Below are 26,535 nucleotides of genomic sequence, written 5' to 3'. Positions count from 1 at the left end.
GCAGAACCTAATTCTAAACTGCTGGGTTACATACTGAACCGATTTGCTGTTCGCGAGTCTGACGGCGACTCTCGGGTGGCGCTGACAGAGCAATCTCTCGTGTTAGCGCTGACGACGAACTTATTTATCACATGTCACTCGGCCCGAGCTGAAGCACTTGACACCGGAGCACACGAAAGCACTGTAACACGGAAGATAAAAGGTATCCGTGATTCCTGGCCAAGGGTAATTCCATTGCGCATCGTTCGGAAAACACGGAGATTGTTTATACTCCTTTAACGGGGGTATGTCTATATCACCTAATAAAAAAATTAAAAAATTGGTATCAATACCCAAGAAAAAATCATGCAATAAGATACAAAAGTAGAGACCTGTAGGGTTCACAAGCAATGATATTTTTAAATATCTTACACAAGGAAGGTGAAATTGAAATATTTAATATATGTACATGGGGTGATTTGCTTCCCAAAAAATCAATGTCTTTTGATTTGATACACAGAATTTGAAAAGGATTAACATTAGTGGCAGAAATTTACGTTCAAATTGTTCAAGTCTTTCTGCCGGTCTGAAAAAAAACTGTTTCCCGATGGTACACTGCAAGTTTGTGTTTTTGACATATAGTCAGAGGGAAACAGAAAAAAAGACACTTAGTTAGCGTTCTTTATGCACGGCTGAAGGATACTCCATTAGCAATCGTGATGCCGAGCGTTCATTGGTAATGGAGATCGGCGAACTGTTCTTGAAGATCCGGCGACGGGAGTCGAACACATGCGCACACGACGACGCGATACACACACACACGACACACGCACAGCTCAGATCCTGGAAACTGAAACGAAGGTTATCCTATAAGTCCGGATAACGTTACCGAAAGGCTATTCCTGGAAGAAAGTTCTGGCTCGCGTACAGTGGGAGTCCAGGAGGAACAAACACGCGAAAACGGCACTGGTAGAGCGTCCATTTTCACAGATTTCGGTATACGACGTAAGTGAATGCATGAGTGAGCGTTCGGAGGTCCACCAAGAAGGGGCCGTATGCAGGTCGAAGGTCGATGAGGAGACCCGAACACACGAACGCGCGCCTGGATCAGGTGTCGAACCCAAGAACATGTATGAATAATCTTGGCAATCTGGAAAAAAAGGGGGAGGGTAACACTGTTGACTGCAAAAGTAGGAGCTGTCCGCTGGGGTCGAAGTGGAGCACTGGACGACGCACTTGGAGGAGAGATGTGGTGCGGAGATGGGCACTGGGTCCAAATGGTGAACACTCGACGAGGGGGGGGGGATCCTGGAGTGGACAGACGGACAGCGTCGGCAACGTGAATCCTGGAGTGTGACGTCAGCACATTAATGAACTGATGCGGGGACACTGGGCGTTGCTGGTCACGAAATTAAGGACTCAGGAGGGGGGGGGGGGGGGTTCCGATGGCGCTGGGTCCTCCTTGGCTCGGGAACCTGAAGAGTAGTGGTGGGGCCGCTGGTGATATCTGGTTACAAGCCACTGCGGGAAGGTGTTAGCCACACACCTGGGACGTTCCTGGGAGGGGGGTTTCGCTGGGACGAACTGATGACACTTGGGGGGGGGGGTCATCTGGCTGCTACTGTTCTGGAACGTGAGAATCTATTCGGGGGTCCTGGTGAGTGCAGGCACGAACAACCACTGGGGTCTGCTAATTCTGGACAAGTTCCGGCGATTGCGGCCCAGGGACACGACGCTTAGCATGATGAGCCCTGGAGGGGGTTGAACGATGCACTTTTGTCCTGTAAGAGGGGAGGCCTCTTTTGTAGTAGTCCTGGATAGTCTTCTGGCCATGACGTAAGGGGAGGTCACAGCCTCCTGGAGCACTCTGGAAGTCTGGAATCCCATCCTTCATGGGGCGCCGGATCCGCCCGTGAAAGTCCATGAATAAAGCCGGGCCTCAGTGGGTTGCGAGGTGGCACGAACATAGGTAAGCGTGTAGGAGAGAGAAGTTAGTAAAAACAAAAGAGGTGATACCTGTTCAGTCATGGGGGGGGGTCTATAAATTTTATAAATATAAAAAGGGGTTTAAAACCTAAAAACTGTAAGCGAAACGCAAAACATGTATCGCGACTTGCACGTAGATGGTTACCACGGAATTTAGTCGGAAGAAACCGGTTGGTTCCGGGTTCGATAACAGAAATACAGGAAATATCCTGTTAACGCTGCATTCCAAAAAATTAAAATAAAAACTGTAACTGGGAGGTTGGAAACTAAAACGTCATGGAGTGGAATATCGCGATTGAGGGAATTATTCAACTGCTGTAGCGCCAGCGTCATGTCAGTCCAGTCCGGAAAAACGAGGCCCGTAAAGTTAACAGACTCGTCCGTAAACATTTTAACAAGTCGGGGTTCTATGTACGCGTCGACCATAGGGCGAGTGTGCATAATTTCATCGTCAAAAATGATTTGGTCAAATTGACCGTAATTCAATAAAACAGTGTGACCGGGAAGTACTTCAATAGTGCAACGTGTATGGATTTTACCGTTAAGAAGCTGAGAGGAAATGAATTTACCAATACCGGCAACAAGTATGCCGTGGCGCGACCGGATTTTACGGAGTTCGGGGCCAGAGTGAGACTTGACCTCCATGGCACATCCTTCGGTGGAATTGATGTCCACTAAATTTTTCAAACACGTGACGTGGGGGTCTATAGATAGTTCTGTATGGTGGCACACGTAAAGGAAGTTAGTAAATTTACATGCACTGGCGATAATTTCCACAAAACGGGGCGCGCCATTCTGCATCACCCTGTATGTCAATTCCGGGATTCGAACACGGGACCAGTGACCCTGCTGATAGGATCCCAAATTAATTGCACGGTACACCGGAGAAATCGCGTCCAAGGGGAGCAAGGGGGGGTCTAGTAGGAGATGAAAGGAATTCGTATCGACGTCATACGTGATCAAGTAGACATTGGTCAGGGCGTAAAACAACCCAACATCAGTGGTGTACAGTGTGGTTTTAAATTGTGGGTGCCCTTGAATAAAAATGCGAAGCCAAGTCGGGGTAAGAATATGGTATGATAATTTATTTAAAGACAATTCCATAATTAAGAAGTCGAGGTGCTCAAACAGCTGAGAAGCCTGCATCATTGCCAAAATATGCTTTTCCTCTGTATATATATCACAAAATTTGTTAATAAGTTCGTCTTGTAGTTCCAGAACGGAACGTTTCAAAATTAGCAAAATGTCATGTACTTTACTAAAGGCTTTGACTTGAATCTTTTTCATGAATTTTCTTTCCTCAGCAATCGCGTGTTGATTGTCCGCCAGCGTCTTGACGGAGGCTTGCAGATGGTGGATTGAAAATGAATTAAAAACACTCAGGCTGGCGGTGAACAAGTTTAAAAGGTTAAAAATAATTTAACGTTTTTCCCTTGAATGTACTGATCCATTCGACAAGGGCACTCCGCAGTTAGGCCGAAAATCTCCGACGGTGAATCTACATGGAAAATACTGCGAGACATCATGCAGGTAAGATTCGATCTTTTCCCGCGAGTTGTTTTGAATCTGAGTCCAGCGAGAACAATTCTGAGGGTTTTGAGTGCGGATATTTATATCGAGGTGTACATTGACTGTCGTAAAGACGTGTTCGTACGTGTGGACCATTAGTGCCTGTTTTTCGTAATAAAGACCGAGGGATTCGAAGAAGAGGTCACTATCCTCGGAAGTATGCAGAGCCGAAAGCGAGGGAGAGACAAACAGGAAGAGAAGGGACATGAAAAATATAGGGGGGTCGATCCCATGATCGCGAGTCTGAAACGAAGCAGAAAAAAAATGCATCAGTCAGTGAAAATCATAGCAAAATCGTGCGAACTGTTGCTCTCTGAGAAAAGAGTTCTAGAGATGTAAATGAACACCTAGATTTATGATTGGCTCGAAATTAAAACATCAGCAACATTATGCGGGGGGGCATGGGAATGTATGCGCCATCGCCTGATCAAGGCTAGAAATTGTGAACCTAATCAGACGGCAAAAGACAGCGGTGAACATGGACCCCCTTGGTCCTTTGTTATCGTCCTTCTTCCCCGGGCTGGCTTCCTGGAGCCATCTACGGGCCCTATGTGCCATGGCGGAGGCGTCGCCTGCCATGTTACGGGCAGTGCAAACTATTAGGGGACCTAATACAGGGAGGGGGTCACCACTGTCACCACCCCATTCGTGCAGTGACGGAATTCGAGCGGGAGCAAGCGCGCATACGCGGAGAAATCCGGGTGCTGCGTTATCCCCCTTTCCGAGTGGGCCGACGAGGGCTCCAGAGGTGGAGGCGGACACGATGCTATATCATGAAGCGGCTAGTGCAGTGGCTCCTTGTCCTGAATGGGACAATAGGCTTTTCTGCCGGCAGTGGGGAATCTCAGAGGTCGGACGTCCCCGTCCCAATTAGCCGAGAAGGATGCCTAAGTTCGTGCAAAACGGCCCTTTTCAGGGCCACCAATACTATTTAGAAAGGACTATTGTCACTCTAAAACCAAAGGCAAGAAGTAGTGGTACTCTGGAGACGGAGTACGGGGGCGACAAGGGAAACAATTAAACTATAAAAGGGGGGGGGTGGCGTAAATACGAATAATAAAAATAAAAGGGGTCTAAAATAAATCCAAAACACAGGGGCAATAAGGTGATATGGATGTTCCTTCACAACGGCGTAAATGCTATGGGTAATAAGAGTCGTTGCGATTAGGCAAAGGTATCGGTTTAAGCGACGCTTGATGCAGGGAATGAGACCTGTTGTAGATCCCCGTACGGGCGAGCGAAGGAAATGAACGAAGGAAATGTAATGTCGGATGCCCGGAATCGTGAGGTTCCGGTAAAACAACTAATGCTGGCGCGAGTTAAGAATGTCGATTTAAAAATAAATAACTGACCGTCGTAAAAATAAACTATATGTGTAAAATAGATAATGGGCAGGCCTATGTGTTGAAGCCAGGGAGGGGGGGTTACACGTAATGTAATCACGAGTATTAAAAATTACAAAAAGAAATGAAAGAGTATACTAAAAATGAAAGGGGGGAAATGGATGGGGGGTGTTTATTCTACAAAAAAAAATGTTCATGGGAAAACAAGGTTTATTTAAAGCAGCTGTAAGTTGGTACGGCTGCTAGATATTGCCCCTCACAACGGTGTAAAAGAAGGCAAATATTTTAAGGGTTCGTCGGGGTACCAAGGGGACGTTACAAGCTACGTTTTGCCATTGAGGGGGGGGGGGGGGGGGCGTACAAAATAAACAAGGGAAGATATGGTTAACGTTCATAAGGACCGTACTTTGTAATAACTCCGGGGGAATAATGTGCGTTGAAGTTGGTTTAAAATGCGAGATTTTATTGTGGCTGACTTAAAAGGAGAAGTTGAATTAATAGATTACAGGTAGTAAATTTAATGTGCCGAGAATTAAAATACGTAAAATAGTTGGCTGCTTGCCACTAGAAGGGAGTGTGGAAGTTATAAATAACTGAAACATAATGTAAACGGTACCGCCGAAGGGCGGGTTATTTCGTCGTGGCTAGCCAAGGAAACAGTTTTGTGACTGTCCCCAAAAGGATTACCCAAAATGCTAATTCCCTGGGATTAACGTAAGAAACTTCGGAAAGGGAAATGGCTGAGCCCCGTAAGACCCAATCCCTGTATCAAGAATGCTATTCAAACAACAACAAAAAAGAGAGAAATAAATATAGCGGCATGGATCAATTGAATAAAAGGCTGTCAACTGTCAAGGAAAAAACAACCAAATGGATGCCGTAACCTTAGAATGTAATGTTCGAAGTATAGCCCCATTCCACGAGATGAACGTTAAAAACCCAATGTGAAATATCCGCTTCCATAACTTACTTCAGTACGATGACGTAAGGCCCCAAGTCATGGTTCCGCCCTTGCCGCACCCTGTAAGCGAACTCTCTCCCGTCAGTTTACTTGTGGAGCCTGCAGTCTGTAGTTCGCACCAGGCTCCACCTGCCTCCGTCGAGGTGTCTTACACACAGGCGCGTGACCTGTCTGCTGATCGGCCGTTACCCCGTCCCTGAAGTAGAGATGGGCCGATAGCCTTTATTGCCCACTCCTTGTATGATGACTTATCTTTCTTTTAAATTGTTTTTCGGGTCCAGAGTTGGTCTTGGATGGCTTGTTTTCTCCCACCAGGAATGGTGCCCTAAACTTACATTGAACGCCGACTAGCATTTTGTATATTTTTCTCATCCCCAGCCTGGTAATCTGGAGGCACCTCGATTGAAATCCACGCCGCGAGCGCTCCCGTCAGCTCGCTCTAAAAACGTCTCATTTTGTTAAATGTACGGTTGATTGTTGCCTACGTCATAAGGCAAACCAGAGGCGACGGGTCTGGCGCGCAACCTTTTCCGTGCAGTTAACGTCTACCAGCCAATCCCCCCCTTGTGGCGTCTAGCTTCCCGCACGGAAAAACCTCCCGCGAGGAGGCCGCGATCTCTTGCTCGGATCTTGTTATGCGCTGCAGAAAACTTATAACTTGCCCTTTGCTCGGAGAGGCATCCGTTCAGGGTTGCCAGGCCCCAGTTTTTTAATGAACAGAGTATCAGTCGCCTTTCTTGTGGTCTGGGATTTCTCTCCGCTCGTGTCTTCCAACGACACTGGCGACTTCGTGCCCCGCACCTCCACCACGTATAAAGTCCAAGAGGGGGATCGAAGATAGGCTATGAAAGCCTTTGCCACTCGCTTGCTGGGCGAGAGGAACGTTGTAACTAAAACTGCAAGGGGACTAGCCCCGTAAAGAAGAACACACGGACATATATTTAAAACACTACCTTTGACTGAACAGTCAGGGGAAGGAAAGACAAGGAATGTTCGTTACCTGGAGTTCTACGGCGATCTCTTCTCCGCTGGTCCTTGGATCGACGTGGTCCTACTCTGAAAGAAAACGGACGAGGGAGCAACTCCGGGCTCCAAACTCTGTACTTTCGCCGACCGATATTCTAACGATAACTTTAACTTCCCGATCGTTCGTTCGCTCCTTTTTCTGAACTTATGATGCCTGTGGAGCTCTCTCGCGTAAACTGCAAACAACTAGAAAGGGATTTCTTTTGTAATAACTACTTCATCTGACGGAAGACAACTAAGACTGATATTTTCTCACGCGACCTATTTAAGTGAAATTCGAACTATCGGCCGTTACGACGGTTGCTTCGATCACGTCCTCTCGCAACGGCAATCCTGAGGAAGAACGCTGATTCCTTATTTCATTTTCTAATGCAATGTCAGCGGAGTTTTTCCAACTCCGCTGAAGGACGCTGTCGCGATGAGCTTTTAAGAAGCTCTTTACCAATGCTTCAGCGGGACCCTTTTTATAACGTGATTAGCTTATTTATTTATGATACCCGGGTCCTAGGTTCGATTCACGTCTGCGGCGTGATACGCTACGTGCCTTCATGGCACCAAGCAGTGAGCTTGAGGAACTTTGCCTGTTGACACTGTATTTTTTTCATGAGTATGGAATGTTAGTTGTATGGATAGGTAAATGCCCTATTTTTATTTTTTCAGTATGTGTGAAGTATACTTTCATATCTTAATTTGTCCTGAATTGATTCAAAATCAGCTTCAAACAAATACATTATTTGCAGTTTAAGTACTTTCACATCTGCAGTTTGATTTATACTGTGATTTATGGAACATACTATTGGAACATTAATTCTGTTACAAAATGTGTATAAGTGGACTTCTAAACAGAAATTACCTCGTAAAACTGCATAAATGGTTCCAAAAGTATTTTGTAACAAAATTCTTCTACATTGAAATAGTAAGTGCAGTATTCTTACATACATACATACATACATACATACATATATATATATATATATATATATATATATATATATATATATATATATATATATATATATATACAGGGTGATTACAAATGATTCATTGGGTTTTGGATGAATGTATTGCACAAAGTATTACATAAAAAATAGTGAATGATACATTGTATGAAAAAGCACATTTTCAAGTTTCTTACACATCATTACAAATGTTCTGTGTGCTCTCCTCGTGTTACACGACAAACATCTATGCGGTAGTATAGTTCGACCTATACACGTTCGAGCATGTCCCTGTCAATGTTCACCATCGCAGCAGTGATGCTATCCTGGAGTTCAGACAATGTTGTCGGCGAAGGTGGTACGTAAACATTGTCTTTCACGTATCCCCAAAGAAAAAAATCACAAAATGTAAGGTCAGGAGACCTTGGAGGCCACCTGAAGAGTGCCAAATCATCCTGAGAGCAGCGCCCAATCTACCGGGTTGGAAGTTCCTCGTTGAGATGGCGACGCACTTCTCTATGCCAATGAGGCGGAGCTAGGTCTTGTTGGAATATGAAGTTGGGGATATCAGCTATCAGTTGAGGAAACAACCAGTCTTGCAACATGTGTAGGTACATTGTACCCGTCACAGTTTTCCCAGGGAAAAAGTAGGGCCCGTACACTTTGTTACGTGAAACAGCACAGAAGACATTCACCTTTGGAGAATCTCTTTCAATCTCCTCTGTAACATGGAGATTTGCCGTGCCCCATATGCAGACGTTGTGACGATTCACGTGACCGTTTACGTGGAACGTTGCCTCATCACTGAACACGAGTTGGGGGGTAAATTCGTCATCTTCCATTGCTTCCTGGAAAAGTTCACAAAAGTTGCATCCGATGGTGCGGTCGCTTGCCTGTAAACGTTGCAGCAGCTGTATGCGATATGGTTTCTGATGTAATCGCTTGCGCAGAATCTTCCACAAAGTTGGCTGAGGAATGCCCAGTTCGCGACTTCCACGACGTGTAGAATTCTTTGGGCAACGAAGGAATGCCTCTCGGACACACTTCACTGTTTCAACTGCAACACCTGGTCGTCCGGAGCTTTTTCCTTTATAGAGGCAACCTTTGTACTTGAACTGTCGATACCATCCCAGAATGCTTTGGTGGGTTGGTGGCTGTATGCTGTACTGTCTTCGAAACGCACGCTGCACGGTAGTGACGCAATCAGTCTTCTCACATTGCAACACACAAAATGCTTTCTTTTGATTAGTCGCCATTTTGCAAACTGTTATCACCCTGCCGCCTGGTGCATCACAATGAAACCTGCAATGACAGAAACAAAACTTTAAAATATGCTCTTTTCATTGGTTATTAGTACAAACGGGTGGGCATTATATATTTGAAGCTATAAGATGTCAAAACCCGATGAATCATTTGTAATCACCCTGTATATTGGGATTGGGGCAACCACCAACACCTCAATACGTAGAAGATGGAAGAGGGCCTACATATCGACCATGAATGCAACCACACCTCCAGGCCTGAACAAGGCCACCCAGTAATGCCCCTCATCCCCTATCCTCACCACCATCTTTTCCCAACCAAACCCCCCCCCCCCCCACCACCACTCACAGTTTTCGACAAGCCAGGCGAAAGAACCATCTATCTATCTATATATATATATTTTTTTTTTGTGGTACTCTCAACACTTTTTTTTTTCGGGACCTGGCAACACTGCAAGTCATGCTTACTCCCATCTTGTCACTTAGTTCTACAACGTCTCTCTACTCCTGAAGACGTGACATACCATCACGAAAATTTGAATTTTTTCTTTGTCGGGTGAGTGTTTCCTCTCTCCTGTTTCACTTTTTATTTAGCCCTTGTGGCCCTCCTTCCTTTTATCCATATATATATATATATATATATATATATACACACACTAATGATGAAGGAGACAGTAAACACTTACCACACGAAGAGAAATTATTCTATATTTCGCGATCTATGTCGCATTTTCAAGTTGAAGAAGAAAGATCGGCGTTACTAAGAGAAGAGGCACAGAATACTGACCGTAGCGTCTCTACGATCAGTGTTGCCAGAAATAGTTGATAGATGACGAGAAGTACTTTCACCAGTGTTTACTGTAAGGTGGGTGGGTAATTTTGGGGAGGAGAGGAAAGGGTTACTGGTTGGCTAGGTTGAGTCCGGGGGGTATAGTGGCGTGCATGCCTGTTATGTAGGCCCTTTCCCAGCACCTGCTGAAAGATGTGTCAGAGCGGGGGGGGGGGGGGTAAAAGATGGATGATGGCAACATGGAAGCAGTTATTGGAGGTGGTGTTATGGCTGTTGGTGTGGATGGCAACAGTGAAATCGGAGTTTTGGGTGGAGGAACGGTGATTATTAATCCTTAGGTTCAAGGGGGTGGTGGTTTCGCCTATGTAGAAGTTGCCGCAGATTTGACAGATGAGGGTGTAAATTAGGTTGGATGAGTGGCAGGTGCCCTTAGGGTGCCTGCCGCTGTGGGGATCAGGAGGGTGGGGGAGGTGATGAGTATGGGGCAGGTCTTGCATCTGGGTTTGTTGCACCTGTGAGCTGGGGGGAGTGGTGTGGATGGGGTGGGAGTGTTTCGGACCAAGATGTTTTGGAGGTTGGGGGGGCGACGGAAGACGACCCTGGTTTTATCCCGAAATATGTCCCTGGTATCAGGATCACTGTGCAGGATGGGAGGAGGGAGTGGAGGGTATGTCTGATTTTCGTAATATGGGGGTGGTATTGGGTGATCAGGGTTGGAGGGTTGGTTTTAGGTTGTTTGGTGCGGTTGTGGGAGTTGGCTCTGGTGATTTGTTTGTTCATGAGGGTGGAGGGGTAGCCACGGTTGGTTAGGGTTTGGTGCAGGCGTAGGTTGTAGTTTTGGCGGGATGAGGGGGATGAGTTGAGGCGCTGGCCTCTGAGGGCAAGGGAGAATGGGATGGCTTTTTTGGTGTGGTAGGGGTGTGAGCTGGAGTAGTGGAGATACTGGAGGTGGTTGGTCGGTTTAATATGTATGGAAGTTTCCAAGTGGTCTCCCGCAATGTGGATGTCCACATCTAGGAAGGTCACTTGGTCTTTTGAATGGAACCAGGTGAATTTGAGGGTGGTGAAGTCGTTAAGTTGGTTTAGGAATGTCGTGAGGGAGGGTTCGCCATGTGTCCAGAGGAGAAAAATGTCATCTATGAATCTCAGCCAGAGGAGTGGTTTCAGTTGCTGGGAGTCAAGGAATTCCTGTTCCAGCCTGCCCATGAACAGGTTGGCATAAGAGGGGGGCCATGCGGGTACCCATGGCTGTGCCACGTATCTGCAGGTAATGTTGATCACCGAAGCAGAAGTTGTTGCAGGTAAGTACAAGGTTGGCTAGTTGTATCAGGAAGTGAGTGCTGGGATTGTGGGGTTTAGGTCAGCAGTTAAGGAATGATTCTGTGGCACGGAGGCCATGGGCATGGGGAATATTAGTGTAGAGGGATGTGACATCAACAGTTGTGAGGATGGTGTTAGGTGTGGTAGGTTTTGGATGATGTTAAGGAAGTGGTTGGTGTCACGGAGGTAGGAGGGCAGGGCTTGGACGAGGGGTTGGAGGTGAGAGTCTAGAAGGGCTGAAATGCGTTCAGTGGGTGAATTGTAGCTGGACACAATAGGTCTCCCGGGGTTGTTCGGTTTGTGAATTTTCGGGAGGAGGTAGAAAGTGGGGGTGCGGGGGTTGTCAGGTATGAGTGAGGAGATGGTGGAATTGGATAGGCCTTCAGGGGGTCCTCGGGAGAGGACAAAATCCCGAATTTTGTCAAGGTGTGTGGTAGATGAATCAACCGTGGTGGGCTTGTAGGTTGATGAATCAGAGAGTTGACGGGAGGCTTCCGCCACGTAGTCAGAGGAGTTCATGACTACTGTGGTGGACCCTTTATCGGCGGGGAGGATTTTGATGTCCGGGTTGTTGCGGAGGGACCGGAGGGCTTGGTGCTGGGCTGGGGTTAGATTGTGGTGGGAAGAAGAGTTTTGGAGGTATGTACTGTCAGAAAAATTGTTGACAGCAGAGGTGATGTATCTTTCAAGAGGGTGGTTGTTGGGAAGGGAGGGGATCATGGGGGGAGGGGGGCAGAATTGGAGGAGACTGGGATGTATGTCTGAGGGATTGGCATTGGAGGGGGGATTCTTGGCCCAAAAATACGTCCACCTAAGTCTGCGGGCGAAGGTTTGTATGTCAAATAGCAGCTGGAAATTGTTAGGGGTGGCGGCTGGGGAGAAGGTAAGACCTTTGGAAAGAACGTCAATTTCGGTGGTTGTGAGGTTGTGGTTGGAAAGCTTCAAGACGGAGGTGCAGTCAGTGGGTGGTGGGGGTTGAGGAATGTCAGTGTGCTGGGGGTATCGTAGAGACGCTACGGTCAGTATTCTGTGCCTCTTCTCTTAGTAACGCCGATCTTTCTTCTTCAACTTGAAAATGCGACATAGATCGCGAAATATAGAATAATTTCTCTTCGTGTGGTAAGTGTTTACTGTCTCCTTCATCATTAGTGTTTATCCGCCCTTCTGGCACCTTTTCTGATCCTATTCCTGTGTTTATATATATATATATATATATATATATAGTTATTTAGCTTGATTTATGTTACTAAGGAATCTCCAAGATTCCAAGTTGGTAGGAATTAATAAAAAGTATGTGCATTCAAGTCAGCATAGCTTTTTTTGTTATTACAAATGACAGAATATTTCTTTGTCACTGTATACTGGTAGAATCAGAATTTTCATATGGAAGCATTGAAAACTGGAAAAATGAGTAATGATTTACTAGACACACAACACTGAATATTGTTTTGACAGTATTACATATTACTAGAGTTGCAAAAAAGCCGGCTTTTTTGAATGGATGTTTTTTTTTTTTTTAAATAAAAAGCGCTTTTTTTAGGGGGAAAAACGTTAATTTACCAATTACAGCTAACCTATTTCACTTGGTTACTGTTATGAGTTTACAGGTTTGTAGTGACATTATTTACAACTAGTTAAAAAGATTTACATGATGTAGCAGCCAAGAGACAGATATTGGGCAATCCCAGTGCACACATATTGATTGCATAGTGGCTCAGATACAATTTTACCCTAGCTTACGGAGGGTTGGCTTGCAGGCCCACCACATCTCTTTTTTTAGATTTTGCAACTGTTTGAAAATAAATTGCATTGTTCCCTAGGATGTTCCCAATATTCCTGTATAACTTTTGTTCATAAATGTAATGTAATTAGGAGGCAAAATGGACATGGTGGGCATATCAGGCGCCATCTTTGAATGCTTCTTGTTTGAGACACATATATAATCAGCAAGGGAAGCAGTGATTCAATAATAAAATGGTTTCTTGAATGTTAATGATAAAGAAAAGGGTAGGCCTGTGAGTCACCCCCTGGTATGCAAGTTTCTTGTACAGCATGGTTAAGCTAGAGTTAAAACTAAACGTGTAGTACTGATGAGCACATCTGACCATGAAATGGACTTAAAACAAGCTTTTACACTTTTGTGTCTCAATTTAAATGTTGATGTCATAAAATGTTAAACAAATGTTAATATAAAAATATTAATGTTTTGGGACAATTAAAAATCTTTACTGTTGACAACACATATGCAGAAGTATACACATTACGTGAATGTGTGTATATATCCTGTTTAATGGAGCCTTGAGACGGAAGCGACTCTTTGAAACCAAACCTTAGAAGTAAATGCAACCCTTCGAACCGTAGCAACATAAGCTGCAAGTGTCGCTTGTCACTTGGCCTGTACTGTTTTCTCAGGAAACTTTCAGACCAAAGAAACAAGTGACATGCATCACTTGGAAGCAGGCCTTTTGAACTGAAGTGCGACAACGAGCTAAACATGTCACTTGCATCTTGTTCGGACTATACTGATATCTCAATGGCGTGCAGAATGCTGCTTTGCTCTGTTGTTCTTGCATGCACGGTGAATGTTTTTCATTATACTGAAGGAGACTGTGTTGCTTGTCATCGGTACTTCAGTCTGAAAGCTCCTTCAATGATGCGCATCATATTGGCTTGGTTTTGTTTGTGCATACATGGTGGATGCTTGCTTACAGACTGAAGGGCCCATGTCACTTGTCAACTCAATGTGACCCCCCCGTCATGTGTTGCTTTGGTCTGAATGTTCTCTATACTTAACAAGGTTGTGAGCTACTTCATCAGAGATTGAGATTCAAATCACAGAGAAAAAATTGCAAGTACTGCTTGCTGTTGGAAAATGACTGACTTTTTGATTGACGGTTCCTTTTATAATGGGCCTCTGGAGTGGAATAAAGTAATGCTATTGCCTTGTAATAAGAAGGGGGTCTGAGCTTCAATCCTCTGTGGAGACATAGTGCTTAGGATCTCATTTCAAACTGTAGGTCCAGTCCAGATGTCTTTAATATTTTTTTTTCCCGCTTGCGGCCAATATTATTTGTTTTAGTGCCAGTGTTTCTCAACCACCGGGAGGCAAATTGTCCGTTGCAGGCAGGGGTTGTCAACTAATTTAAATCTAACTTTATATTTACAACAAGTCTATACATAATTGAACTATTTATTAATCCTTATGAATATGCCATAGTTGATATATTAACCCTTAGTCCGCCGCCGTTGCAGATATGCAACAAAAAGAAATGTCCATTGTCGCCGCCGTTGCAGATGTACAACAAACAGCTTTAGATACAATTAACGAGAGTTTGCCACACTTATATTTGTATATTGAGGTTGAAACACTGACAGTTTGTTCGGGAACATGTTTTGCAATCGTGTTTACGAAAATTCCAAAATTCCTCCCCCCCCCCCTCTCGGAATATGTCACGCGTTTCAGCTCCTCAGTTGACAGACACAATAAATGCTTGGTATTTACGATGCTGTTTTCCTCCAAGCTTCCAACGCTGTGATTTAGCACTGATAAGGCACACATTCTTCTTTATGTTTGGACCTGGTGATCCTGCTGAAGTGGAGGTGGGGGGGGATCAAAGAGAGGGGAGAAGATTGGATGAGGTTTGGCGGTGTCAGCTTTCTGTTGCCTCTATGTTAGAAATGCAATGAAGCTTGCTGATAGCCAGACGCCAGAAGTGTGAGTCTTATCCCGAAGTATAGACAAAACAAACGATTGAAAAGGCTCCCTCCCCTCCTCTGTTAGGAAAGGCCTCGCCATAATCGGTTCTGAGCAGTGGCTGTGAAAGACCGTCTCATCGATCTCCCCAACACACAATCGTTTCCTTCCAGACATATTTCCACAAAGAGCCGAGTCAACAGGGAAGAAATACAGGGTGGTCCAAAAGTGTGGAAACACCTGAATAAAAATTGAATGGCATGGTATTTCCAAAAACTAACATTGCAGGTTTGTAATAGGGATGGGGGAAAATGTTATAGGGCATATGACGATGATGGCCGCCATCGTGAAATCCGCAATCTTGAATGCAACTTTAAAAGTTCAAATGGAAACCATGTCGTGTAATAACTCATTTCAATAGGAAATTTTCTCGCAAGTTCAACGGTGTGCATAATTTTGCTCTAGCACCAACAGGGACAAAGTTATTAACGTTTTTATGCTTGCTTTATCGTTGCAGGTGACATAACACAGCATGAGTCTCACGCAGGCAGAACGCATTGAGATCGTGTTGATCTCAGGCGAACAATGCACGAGGGTGATTGCAGACGATTTTATCCACCGTCACCCAGATAGGGTCCCCATCCATTATGGTACCGTCAGTAAAGTGCTTGCAAAATTTCGTGAAACCAGGACTGTGGCTGATAAACCAAAATCACGATGGCGCCCCTCCTCATTATGGAAATTGTGTTCGTAATTAACACGTTCCACAGTTAAAGCCAGTCCTGATACCCATTTGTGCAAAAACCTGCGTAAAGTATCTGCACAGTCAGCCACAGTCCCGGTTTCACGAAATTTTGCAAGCACTTTACTGACGGTACCATAATGGATGGGGACCCTATCTGGGTGACGGTGGTTAAAATCGTCTGCAATCACCCTCGTGCTTCGTTCGCCTGAGATCAACACGATCTCAATGCGTTCTGCCTGCGTGAGACTCATGCTGTGTTACGTCACCTGCAACGATAAAGCAAGCATAAAAACGTTAATAACTTTGTTCCTGTTGGTGCTAGAGCAAAATTATGCACACCGTTGAACTCGCGAGAAAATTTCCTATTGAAATGAGGTATTAAACGACATGGTTTCCATTTGAACTTTTAAAGTTGCATTCAAGATTGCAGATTTCAAGATGGCGGCCGTCATCATCATATGCCCTATAACATTTTCCCCCACCCCTATTACAAACCTGCAATGTTAGTTTTTGGAAATACCATGCCATTCAATTTTTATTCAGGTGTTTCCACACTTTTGGACCACCCTGTAGATTCTCAGTAGCTACACAAGATGCAAGTGCGAACGATAAAAAAGCAAAAGTTCAGGTTTTCTCCTCAAAGTAGCTGGAGAAGAGGGGGCAAACTCCACATTTTAATGTTTTTTTCATTGAAATTCGGGGGATGCAGCCCTCGCCCCTAACCCCCCCCCCCCCCCTGTGGTTGGGGCATCCAAATTTTACATGGATGCATGCACTGATGTTCTACCTGCAAAACAAAAGTTATCTGAAGTAGATTGGCCCCATAGTGTCAGAGTTATAACAATTTTATGAATAATATGCAAATTGGCTAAAATTCGCTGTTTTACGTTTTGCCTTATTATTCAAATTGTATTGCACCCGCAAACATGAATCAAGTTTCATTCTGTTGCGGAAGGTCCATTCTTTGAAAAAAAAAAAAAAAAAGCAAAAGTTCAGGTTTTCTCCCCAAAGTAGCATTTTTATGTTTTTTTCATTGAAATTCGGGGGATGCAGCCCCGCCTGTAACCCCCCGCGGTTGGTGCATCCAAATTTTACATGGTTGCATGCACTGATGTTCTACCTGCAAAACCAAAGTTATCCGAAGTAGATTGGTCCCATAGTGCCAGAGTTATTACGATTTTTCTCCATTATGTATACGAATTCAAATTTCGCGCTCAAAGCCTCGGCGTCACTGGGCTTACTTTTGTCAGACCACGCAGTGTACTAAGGGTTCATATTTAATATTAATTAAGGATGCATATTAATTTACATATAAATTTTAAAGATCAGAAATGTATTTTTGAGTGAAATTGTTGGGATCAGAGCGTCGACTTGTAAGAAATCAATTTGCTGGGCTGTGGTCTCACAAAGGCTGAGAACCTCTGCAACAAGCAGCCAGAATACATCACTAATTGTTCTGTGACAAGTATAGTGACCATTTAATCAAATTATACATGATGTACTGGAAAGCCAGAATACAAATATATTTTACTGAATGCAAAATTTAATGCAAAGAGATTTGATACTAGATTTTCAAAAGGTAGAGCAGTATTTTCTTATTTGCTTCATGTATGTGTTCGTATAACAAATTCAAAAATCGAAAATCATATCATACAAAACTACTCTAGTTATGTGAATATGTTTATACTACATATATATATTAAATAAGCCTATCGAAATATGAAAAAGATAACACTCGGAAAGACCCACCCATTGAAAACAGCCAACTTTTTTGTAAACACTGTTTATGTCTAGCTACAAATTTCATATTGTAAAATGTATTTTATATTTAGAAATGAGTGCCTATTTTACAGTATGGAGATAAACAAAAAACATTGAACAGATAAAATAGAGCCAACTCCTGTATTTTCATTGATTTGAGACACTTTTGTGAAAAAAGCCGATAAGAGCCCAACCTAAAAAGCCACGGAAAAAAACTTTTTTTTTTAAATCCATTTTTTTTCGACCACTTCCAACTCTAGAAGAACATTGATAACACTGTTCAAAAAATTTTGAGCGAAAGTTTGTAAATGCCTTCAATTTAGGTTTTTTACATTCATTTGAAGATAATTAGGTGAAATATGAACATAAAAGGAAATGCTTAGCTCTAGTTTCAGAAATAGGGCTCATAATAATAATATCAAAGTATGAATTTCATTACATAACAGTACATTCCAAAAAATATTTTAGAACAATAATTCATAGATACAAGTAATAACCATCATAATTTTGAAATATCCAGTTATTTTTTATAGAGAGATTTAAAAAAAAGACATTTCTATTTTACATCATTTGTATTGACTAGATAATTACCAACACATCTACCTTCAGTATCAACTACTTTTGACCTGAATCTTTCCACACAATTTTGCCAGCTACATTACCATATTTTGCAAGTATCTCATTGAAGATAACATGAAAGAGCATGTTTGAAATCAAAATTGACGTGAAGGAAGTGGATTTTCGGAGACAGATTTTTATTACATATCAGCAGCTCACCCAAAATATCACTGTGATTTGTTGATTTTTCTGCAATATCTGTAAAAAGCATTCTTAAAACTTTTATACGCATCAATTGAACGAGAATATTTTGTATACCTTAGTTGCATGCCTATTAAGAGTGCAGATTCACCATAACTCTGTCCCTGGAAGTCACCATATTTAATGACTTCAAGGAGATGCTACATATTTTCGTAAGATTTCTTCACTGGATTAGAAGGAATCACGTTTCTGACTTGAAGGGAGCATTGCTTCCAAAAGCAGAATAGTCAATGCATGGACATCCGGAAGGAGCTGCACCCCCATCCCCTCCATGGAAAAGGAAAGTCAATTAAAAATTATATATTTCACATATATAATTTCATTTCAACCACAATAATATACATTAATTATTGCATGAACATGATAACTTCACATTGAAGCAATGTTTTTTTGAGTGGACAACACTATTATGGGGAACAATGTGCCTTGTTTTTCCTCCCCTGGAAAAAAAATGCCTTGCTTACCCCTCCCTGGAAAAAATCCTGCGGATATCTATGGTCAACCGACATTTTCCACTCTTCAAGCTTGTAACTGATTCCTAGAACCTCTAAAGATGAAGAAGAAGTTAACTTTTTCTATTTACACCAGTTGATTGAGATACATTTTCATCAAATACATTCCATTTCTGTAATGATGAGGCTAAAATCTCAGTTAAGGTGGAGAAGGGCAATCTTGTTTGTGGCCAGTGTGCTCTTTCCAAAGCATGAGCATTGCAGAGGGCGTTGAATGTCCTTTTACACCAATCTGATTTCTTCGATTGATCGCTTAAATACAAACAACGTGCAGTGCTTAGTTCTATCTTGGGCCTTGATCAGGAATAGTAGGGTTTTTTTTTAATGAATGGTATTTTGTGCTGTTTTTGTGAAGAAAATGACACTTCCTCACACATGTAGCACTGATGACACAACATGAAACCTCACGGCATTTTTATCTGTTCAGACAAATATTAGACCTACTCAAACTGTAGCTTTTCCACGGATTTAACCACTATATCCACATTTTAATTCACTGAATATTGCACTAGACCTTACTTCCAGTATACAAAAGCACAATTAAAGTTAGGAACCAAAAACAAAAATCTGACTGTATGAAATTTCACACAGTATTGTCAACCTAAAGTAGTAATTTCCTATCTTGGTATAAATTTCACCTTCTTTTTAACCACCCTGCTTAAAATGTAAATTAGAGCTAATATTCATTTCCAGATTCACTATCAGCACCATCAAACTGATAAGAATTGACTACTTTCATTTAATTTGCATGTTTACTGTTGATCAGTGTAGCACAACTTTAATCTGACATTAAAACTAAATTTAATTAAAACATTAAATTATAAAATAAAGAGCCATGAACTTTATTGAATGCTCAATGTCAGTGTTATGAGTGTAAAATGTTCCACAACTTCTTCCATATGAATGTGTGACAGGTGATTGATAAGTATCTGAAACAATGCACATTGTTCTTATTGCTAACAAACTTCATTCTTCAGAAGAAAAAAAAATCAATTTAGAAGTCTTCCAAAGTGATATTTCTGCTCTTGAGAAGTGCTACACAAAGTGTGTCACTAATGCCTCATACACCACCAAGAAACCTACCACCAACCCTCCTGCACTCGTCACCCAATATCACCCCCACTTCAACAAAAACAGGCCCCCCTCTCCATTCTCCACAGTGATCCAGAACCAACATCTCTTCCCACAAATGCAACCATCCTAGGTGCAAAATCTGCCCCATTCTCATCACCTCTCACACCCTTCAGATTCACACTGCGACTGGCAAATTCACCCTCCACCCCAAAGGAACCTGCCACACCTCAAACTTAATCTACATCCTCATGCAACATCTGTGGTGACTTTTACCTGGAGTAAACATGGCAAGTCAGCATGGTCTAGCCCAGTGCCCTGGGTGCCGTGCCGCGACATGTTCTCATATTTTTACTGAAATTCAATCAATGATATGATGGGGTGGCCACTCTAGGACCATGATAAAAATCAAGTATAATTCCCAGTTTACAAGGTAAACTTTCCAAAAATTCAAGGACACTTGCAGATATTATTTTTTTCCATTTCAACCTTACATATTACCACCTCCCCCCCCCCCTCCACACACAAATATGTAAAGGGTCTGTGTGATTCCAATCCTATCCAAAAATTCTAATTCAATTAAATGGTGTGTACATGGGAGTAGCCACCTTGTATGATTGTTCCAACTGTGTGCTTAGCATTGCAGGTGTTACATAAGCCTACATTCTGACTTGGGTGCCGTGGAAAAATCTTGAAACACTAAAGGTGCCATGAAACGATAAAATTTAGGAACCCCTGGACTAGCCAAATCAAATTTTGTCTACTAAGGTGGAATGTCTAACTTTCGCATCCTGTGAAAGACTCCTAGAATAAATCCAATATCAATCCTCTATGTTAAACAGTTCAAATTCGGTGATATGTTTTGTATATGTCTTCATATTTGAAAAGCTTGTACTTTTAAATTCAAATTCATTTCATAAATAAATAAATTTAAAATCCCATTGAAAATCAAATGTACCATATCTCCATATGTATATAAATAAAAAAAGGAAACAAATGAAATATTAAGAGTTGTTCCATATAAATCGTGATAATCTAAGTCATGTTCTGCTGGTCCTATTCAGCCACCATTTAAAGGTGAAGAAGATATATTTTACTGTACTTTATGATTTTTTCATTCTTTATGATTTCCAGGAGAGATACCAGAATTCCAGAAGAAGTTGGAAGGCAGAGTTAGAGATATACCATCAGAGAGTGGAGCAGTTCAGCCAGTAATACCAAAGGATGATAATGAGTTCTGGAAAATGATGAAAAATATGTTGAAACTGGACTAACTGTGTATAGCACTTATGTATATAGAAGTGGCAGGGAGTGTACAGCATGTAAATTGTCTGAATTTTCTGGCATTCCAGCTTATCAGTTTACAATTTTAGTGGAGACAAAAATGTAAGAAGCACAGATTGGTTTATCCCACTAGTGTAAAGCTGCTGACAGGAGCCTAATGTAAAAAATAAATACATTGCTATTTAAGATGGTATTTTCATTTTTTAAAAGAAATCAAATTCAGCTATGAAGTGATCTACGTATAAGAAAATTATTTTTAAATTGTTTAATGACTCAAGACCAAGGAAATTATTTCTTCCAAGAGATGCAATTATCGGATATTGTTGCACGGTCATAATTTGTGCTTTTTCTTATTGACAGATGCCATGCTAATCTGTGGTTTGCGACCAACAGATTCACCAGCTTGGCAACACCAAGGAAGAGTTTTTCTTTTAAGTCCACTTTATGCACAGATAGGCCAATGGCTGGACCTACAGTTTAAAGTTGGATCCACATCATTATCACTGGGTATCGAACCTGAGACCTCTTGATTACAAGGGAACAACGTTACCACTGTGCCATCAGGGAAGCCCAACCTCAGCTGAGGCTTAGATGTGATTGGTGTGTATCAAGAGTCATGTTTTTACTTTTTCTTTGGATTGTCAGAGCTCAATGAAATAACTGCTGTATATCATCTGCAATAGCCATGCAGTAAACTTTGTTCTACTGTGGAACCCATTTCAAGTTGAAGTGGTATGTATGAAAGGAACAGGCAAAATGGTATGCATATAGATTGTCAACATTGCTCTTGTATGATAGTAATAAATCTCTTTATGTTATTCATCACAATATTGAGCTTTTATTTCTTTGCCTCTGTCTTTGATATAATCTGTGCCTAAACACTGTCCCTGTACCTGAGAGGAGACTGGGTACTTCAGCAACTCTCATTGCTGAGCATTTAGTGTTTATAATGGTTGGTTGGTTGAATTGTTGTTTTAGTCCACTTTATGCACAGATTGGCTAATTGGAATTTGACCTACAGTTTAAAGGGAGGATCCGAACCACTGTGAAATGTGTCTTCACTGGGTATTGAACCCATACTATTATTGTGCTACACATGATTGTACATAACATGCACTATTACTCATTATTTATGTCAACCACAAGGATGAAAAAGGAAGAAACTCCTTTGACCAGATAATAATAATAACCCATGGCTCTACAGTCTGTAAGGGCCTTGGCCTATCTCCCGACTGCCAGTTTCCCTCCCACAGTCCTACCTAGAGGTGTGGAATTCTTCAAACTGTAATGGGGTGATATGGGGTCAGCACGTTGAACCCCCATCCATTATAGGAGATTTTTATGACCGGGTTATGCTATTGTCTCGTAGCTCCCAATTTCCTCAAGATGGTAGGTTGCCACCGGCCCTATACACGGGCCAAAAACCCAGAGACTCAACCCATGCCATCCTGCAGTCGGAGCCCAAGGCACAGTGCCTTAGACTGCACGGCCACGGAGGAGGACCCTTTGACCAGATGAGAACTTGAATTCATAATTATATAAACTAATAAAAATAAACCAATTGCAGTGTGGAGTGGTGTCTGTTAAATGGTTGGTTTCATACCATAGTCATTAAGAAATGTTTTCCCTCCTTAGGTGAAAGACATACATTAGCATAACCCAAATTCTCAAAGGTAAGAATTTAGCAGCGGATCTTAAAACTACGCACACACAGTTTGAGACCTGGGCTACTTTTCCTGCCATCCCACGTGCATTTGTATTTTCCCGTAAGGATGGCTTCAGTGTTGCTACGATCTGAGGGTACAACTTCCCTTTCGAAGAGGTAAAATTTCTCTTTCACACCCAATTTCCCTCTGAAGTATTAGTAGGTTTTGGTTGGCTCCCGTATGTACACATAAAAACATTAAACAAATTAATCATGCAGTGCTGCTGAACAGGGTGCAATTGCCCCCCACACTTTTTGCCACTTCCATCACTATACTAAACCTTATGTATCAAGGGAAAGTAAATAAACTGTCCTTGCCACCCAGTTTTGGAACCCAATCGCTGCCACTGTAATCATGCATTGCTTTCCTACAGGACCAAATGTTCCAAATTCAAGCCCTGGTTAGCATGAGTGTAACTTGGGGCCTAACTTTGGGGGGGGGGGGGACAGAATTGAGAAGTTTTCTATCATGAAAATACCATCCAGGGCCATTTTGCTAAAATAACTGCTACATTTGGAAAATCATAAAGAGTACTTTGCCTAAGTAATGTGTGCATTGACATTCAGATTTAATTCAACACTAAAAAGCATTATTGATTGGAAAATTGACAAGCTCAATAGAAATCTTAAACACACAGCAAATTGTGGTTTTTGTAAGACACACAATTTATAAGCTTAAAGAGAGCCTTGAATCTGAAGTTTGCCCAAAGTACAAGTTATTGTAGCAAGTACATTTTGTGACACATACCATATTATGGTGTACCAATGTGAGTGAAGCATCTGGTCCTAATGAAGTTGCAGTCACTTTTCTCTAGGAGTTGTTTTGGAGTCAAAATCAGCTAATATTTTCTAGATATCAATACACAAAACAGCAAGGTAATGAAGTCTTTCTTGTCCAGCAGTGTTGCATATATACATCCTGAGTCTTCGGAGGCAAAGTGGTAGAGCAGCCACAGGCAGAACTTCGCCCATGAATAAAGAATTTCTAAGTTCTAAAAGGAGCGCTCACAGCTTGCAAAATTCACAGGGAATGTCCAGTATTTTTTGAAGCTATTATTCAAATTTGGAAACCATTCGTTAAATGGCATTCCACAAAAACAATTTTGGGTTCAAACTGATCATCCATGTTGTTACTTGCACACATTCATGACAACACATTGGGTTCTGAAGCAAGAGCATATTGAAGGGAGGGACAGATGGGACAATCTGTCCCTGGAAGTGCTTGATGGCACATTGTATGTTATTTTTCCTCATAACTTAATAAATAATTTGCACTGTTGGAATGAATTGCATCTCAAATATTACGCTATTTTAAGACAAGCAAAAGGACAGATTAAAGGGGGCCAGGCTTGAGCTCATGAACGACAGCCTTGCATGGGCATTATATTATTTTTCAGTTATTGATAAATACTGATGGATTGAAACGAAACGAACATTAAGGCATTTTGTGACACACATGACCAGGTAGCAGTTAGGGAGAATAGGAGGCAATTGCCACAGATGCTGAAAGGTAGGGTGGGGGTGAAAGATAGGGGGAGCTGAAAGAAGGGGTTGTCAAAAACCGAAACAGACATTTTGTAAAGGTCCCTAATCCTAAAGGCCTGCCGAGGTGAGTGGGGCCCAGAACTTGTCTACAGCAGTGTGTGAGGAACGCTGCCCCTTCCCCCAAAGCCTACTATCCCAGTTGGATACCAGCTTTCAGGAGGCAGGGCATGCCCATTCGGTTACTGACAAAAGCACACCTAGTGGTTTCTGCCTTTTAGGCATTCACCGATAATCTTACTCGAAGAAGTAAAGAAGGTGAAAATAGAAGATATAATACTAATAAACCCTGGCTCGACAGCCCTCGAAGGGCCTTGGCCTATCTCCCAACTGCCAGTCTTCCTCCCACAATCCTACCTAGAGGTGTGGAGATCTTCAACCAGTAATGGGGTGACGTGAGGTCAGCACGTTGAACCCTCATCCGTTATAGGAGATTTCCAAGATCGGAGTATGCTACTCACTTGTAGCTCCCCAATTTCCTCACGATAGTGGGTTGCCACCGGTCCTATACACAGGCCGATAACCCATGCTGCCCCGCTGTCGGAGTCCAAAGCACAGTGCCTTAGACTGCACGGCCATGGAGGAGGATGAATATAGAAGATAGGAAAGCTAAAACATTTTTCGCGTATTAGAGGAAAAAACTGCCTCGAAATGGCAGTAAAAACCTCCAAGTTTCTACATTTGTAAAACATGCTTTGTCAAAAGTTTGGGGGGAGATGAAAAACCTTAGGTGAAAGACTAACCTTATTATCTTGCTCCAAGAGTGGATTAAAGGGGTCTGGACAGAGGTGACCTACCTCTCCAAGGGACCTTGAATGTGACACATGGCTCAACTGCATGGGGCTAATTTTTTTTAAGGTATCGGTAAATAATTTGCATGCTTGCTATAAAATAAAGTAAACATTGATGCATTTTACAAATTACAACACATATGGAAAACAGTGACAGCCCCTTTGAGCAGGGAGGAAAACTCCCAATCAACCAGTCTGTCCCCTACCATCCACTCCAGCCACCATGGAAAGGCCATAGTGTGGGGCAGGAAGGAGCCTGTGTCACAGGGGTATAGGCAGGATTTTTATCAGGTGGGGAACCCCCAACTAAAAACAATGGTTTGAAAACTGTTAGCGGGGAAGTACTGAAACAATGGCTTGCAATGTACGTGCCACCATAAATACGCCACTTTAGAATTAACAACTAATTCAATTGCACATAGTCCTAATTTCAGTTTGTAATTTTCAATCACTCTAAATTATATACTCCTTACAATGGTATGCATTTTGGCTTTCTTAAAAACGTATTTAATATATCCTCTGATATAATCTGTGCACAGTTCTCATCGTTAGGTATTTCGTCCAAAGGCATTCTTCACCTCGGCGTTCGTCGATAAAGGGTGGGCAACAATTTCTGAGTGGTGACGGGAAGAGTTACGGGAGTCGTAAACATTTGGTCAAAATATGTTTGTTTCATTGAACATGTTTTTGCAACATATTAATTAGTTGCTTTCATTGTGACATTTTTCAAATGGTTGGTTTCTTTCATGTCATGATCTGAACTGTATGTGTCACAGACATTTGTGCAAGTGTCCTCAAGGCATCAACCAATATTTCTAAATAATTCAGCAAAATTTTGCGAAAGATTCTGGGCTGGTGAGCCCGTGAGTGCCAACACCTGTTGCCCTCTGTTGATGAAAGTTGCAGGTAATGAAAATAACTCGTCTTAAAGCTTGCTACAAGGGCAGATTCAATAGATGTTGGGTCTACCACTTTCCTCTAAGGATCTTGCGTGGGAGGCATTGGGCGATCTCATACTGATAAATAATTTTCAGTTAGAAATTAGAATGAAATATAGCAAACATTGTGTTATTTTACAACTGTAGCTACTGGTGCATAGGTTCATGCCACTGGTGCGGAAAGATGTACGGGATGCCGAAAGATCGGAGAAAAGAACATTACACAAGAGATAGGGATAATTTAGGACAGGAGAAATATAGCTATCTTTTTTTCTTAGTTTGGAAGGGCCGTGTCAACTTTGTCCGAAATTTTATAGGTGACACAAACCTTTCTTTTACTTAAAACCTTAATTTGGGGTTCGATACTCGGTGGAGGCTTAATTTGGGTTTCGATACCCGATGGAGGCACATAGTGGTTCGGATCCCACTTTAAACTGTAGGTCCAGTCCCGATTAGCCTTACTGTGCATAAAGCGGACTTAAAACTCAAAATCAATCAA

General features: G+C 42.3%; 1 protein-coding gene across 1 annotated transcript in view; it reads left to right on the top strand.

Annotated features, from left to right (window-relative positions):
- Window positions 1-21,246, top strand: part of LOC145985740 (uncharacterized) — a 54,780-nt gene extending 33,534 nt beyond the window's left edge. The window contains exon 6 of the mRNA XM_083119802.1: window positions 20,911-21,246. Within this exon, the coding sequence (XP_082975928.1) occupies window positions 20,911-21,050 (140 nt within the window). The 3' untranslated portion in view covers window positions 21,051-21,246. The remainder of the gene's footprint in view (window positions 1-20,910) is intronic.
- Window positions 21,247-26,535: the final 5,289 nt, after the last annotated feature.

The sequence above is a fragment of the Lepisma saccharinum genome, chromosome 3 (assembly GCF_977018435.1).
Source record: "Lepisma saccharinum chromosome 3, izLepSacc3.1, whole genome shotgun sequence".
NCBI classification, from domain to species: Eukaryota; Metazoa; Arthropoda; class Insecta; order Zygentoma; family Lepismatidae; genus Lepisma; species Lepisma saccharinum.
This window is presented reverse-complemented; position numbering and strand designations above follow the sequence as displayed.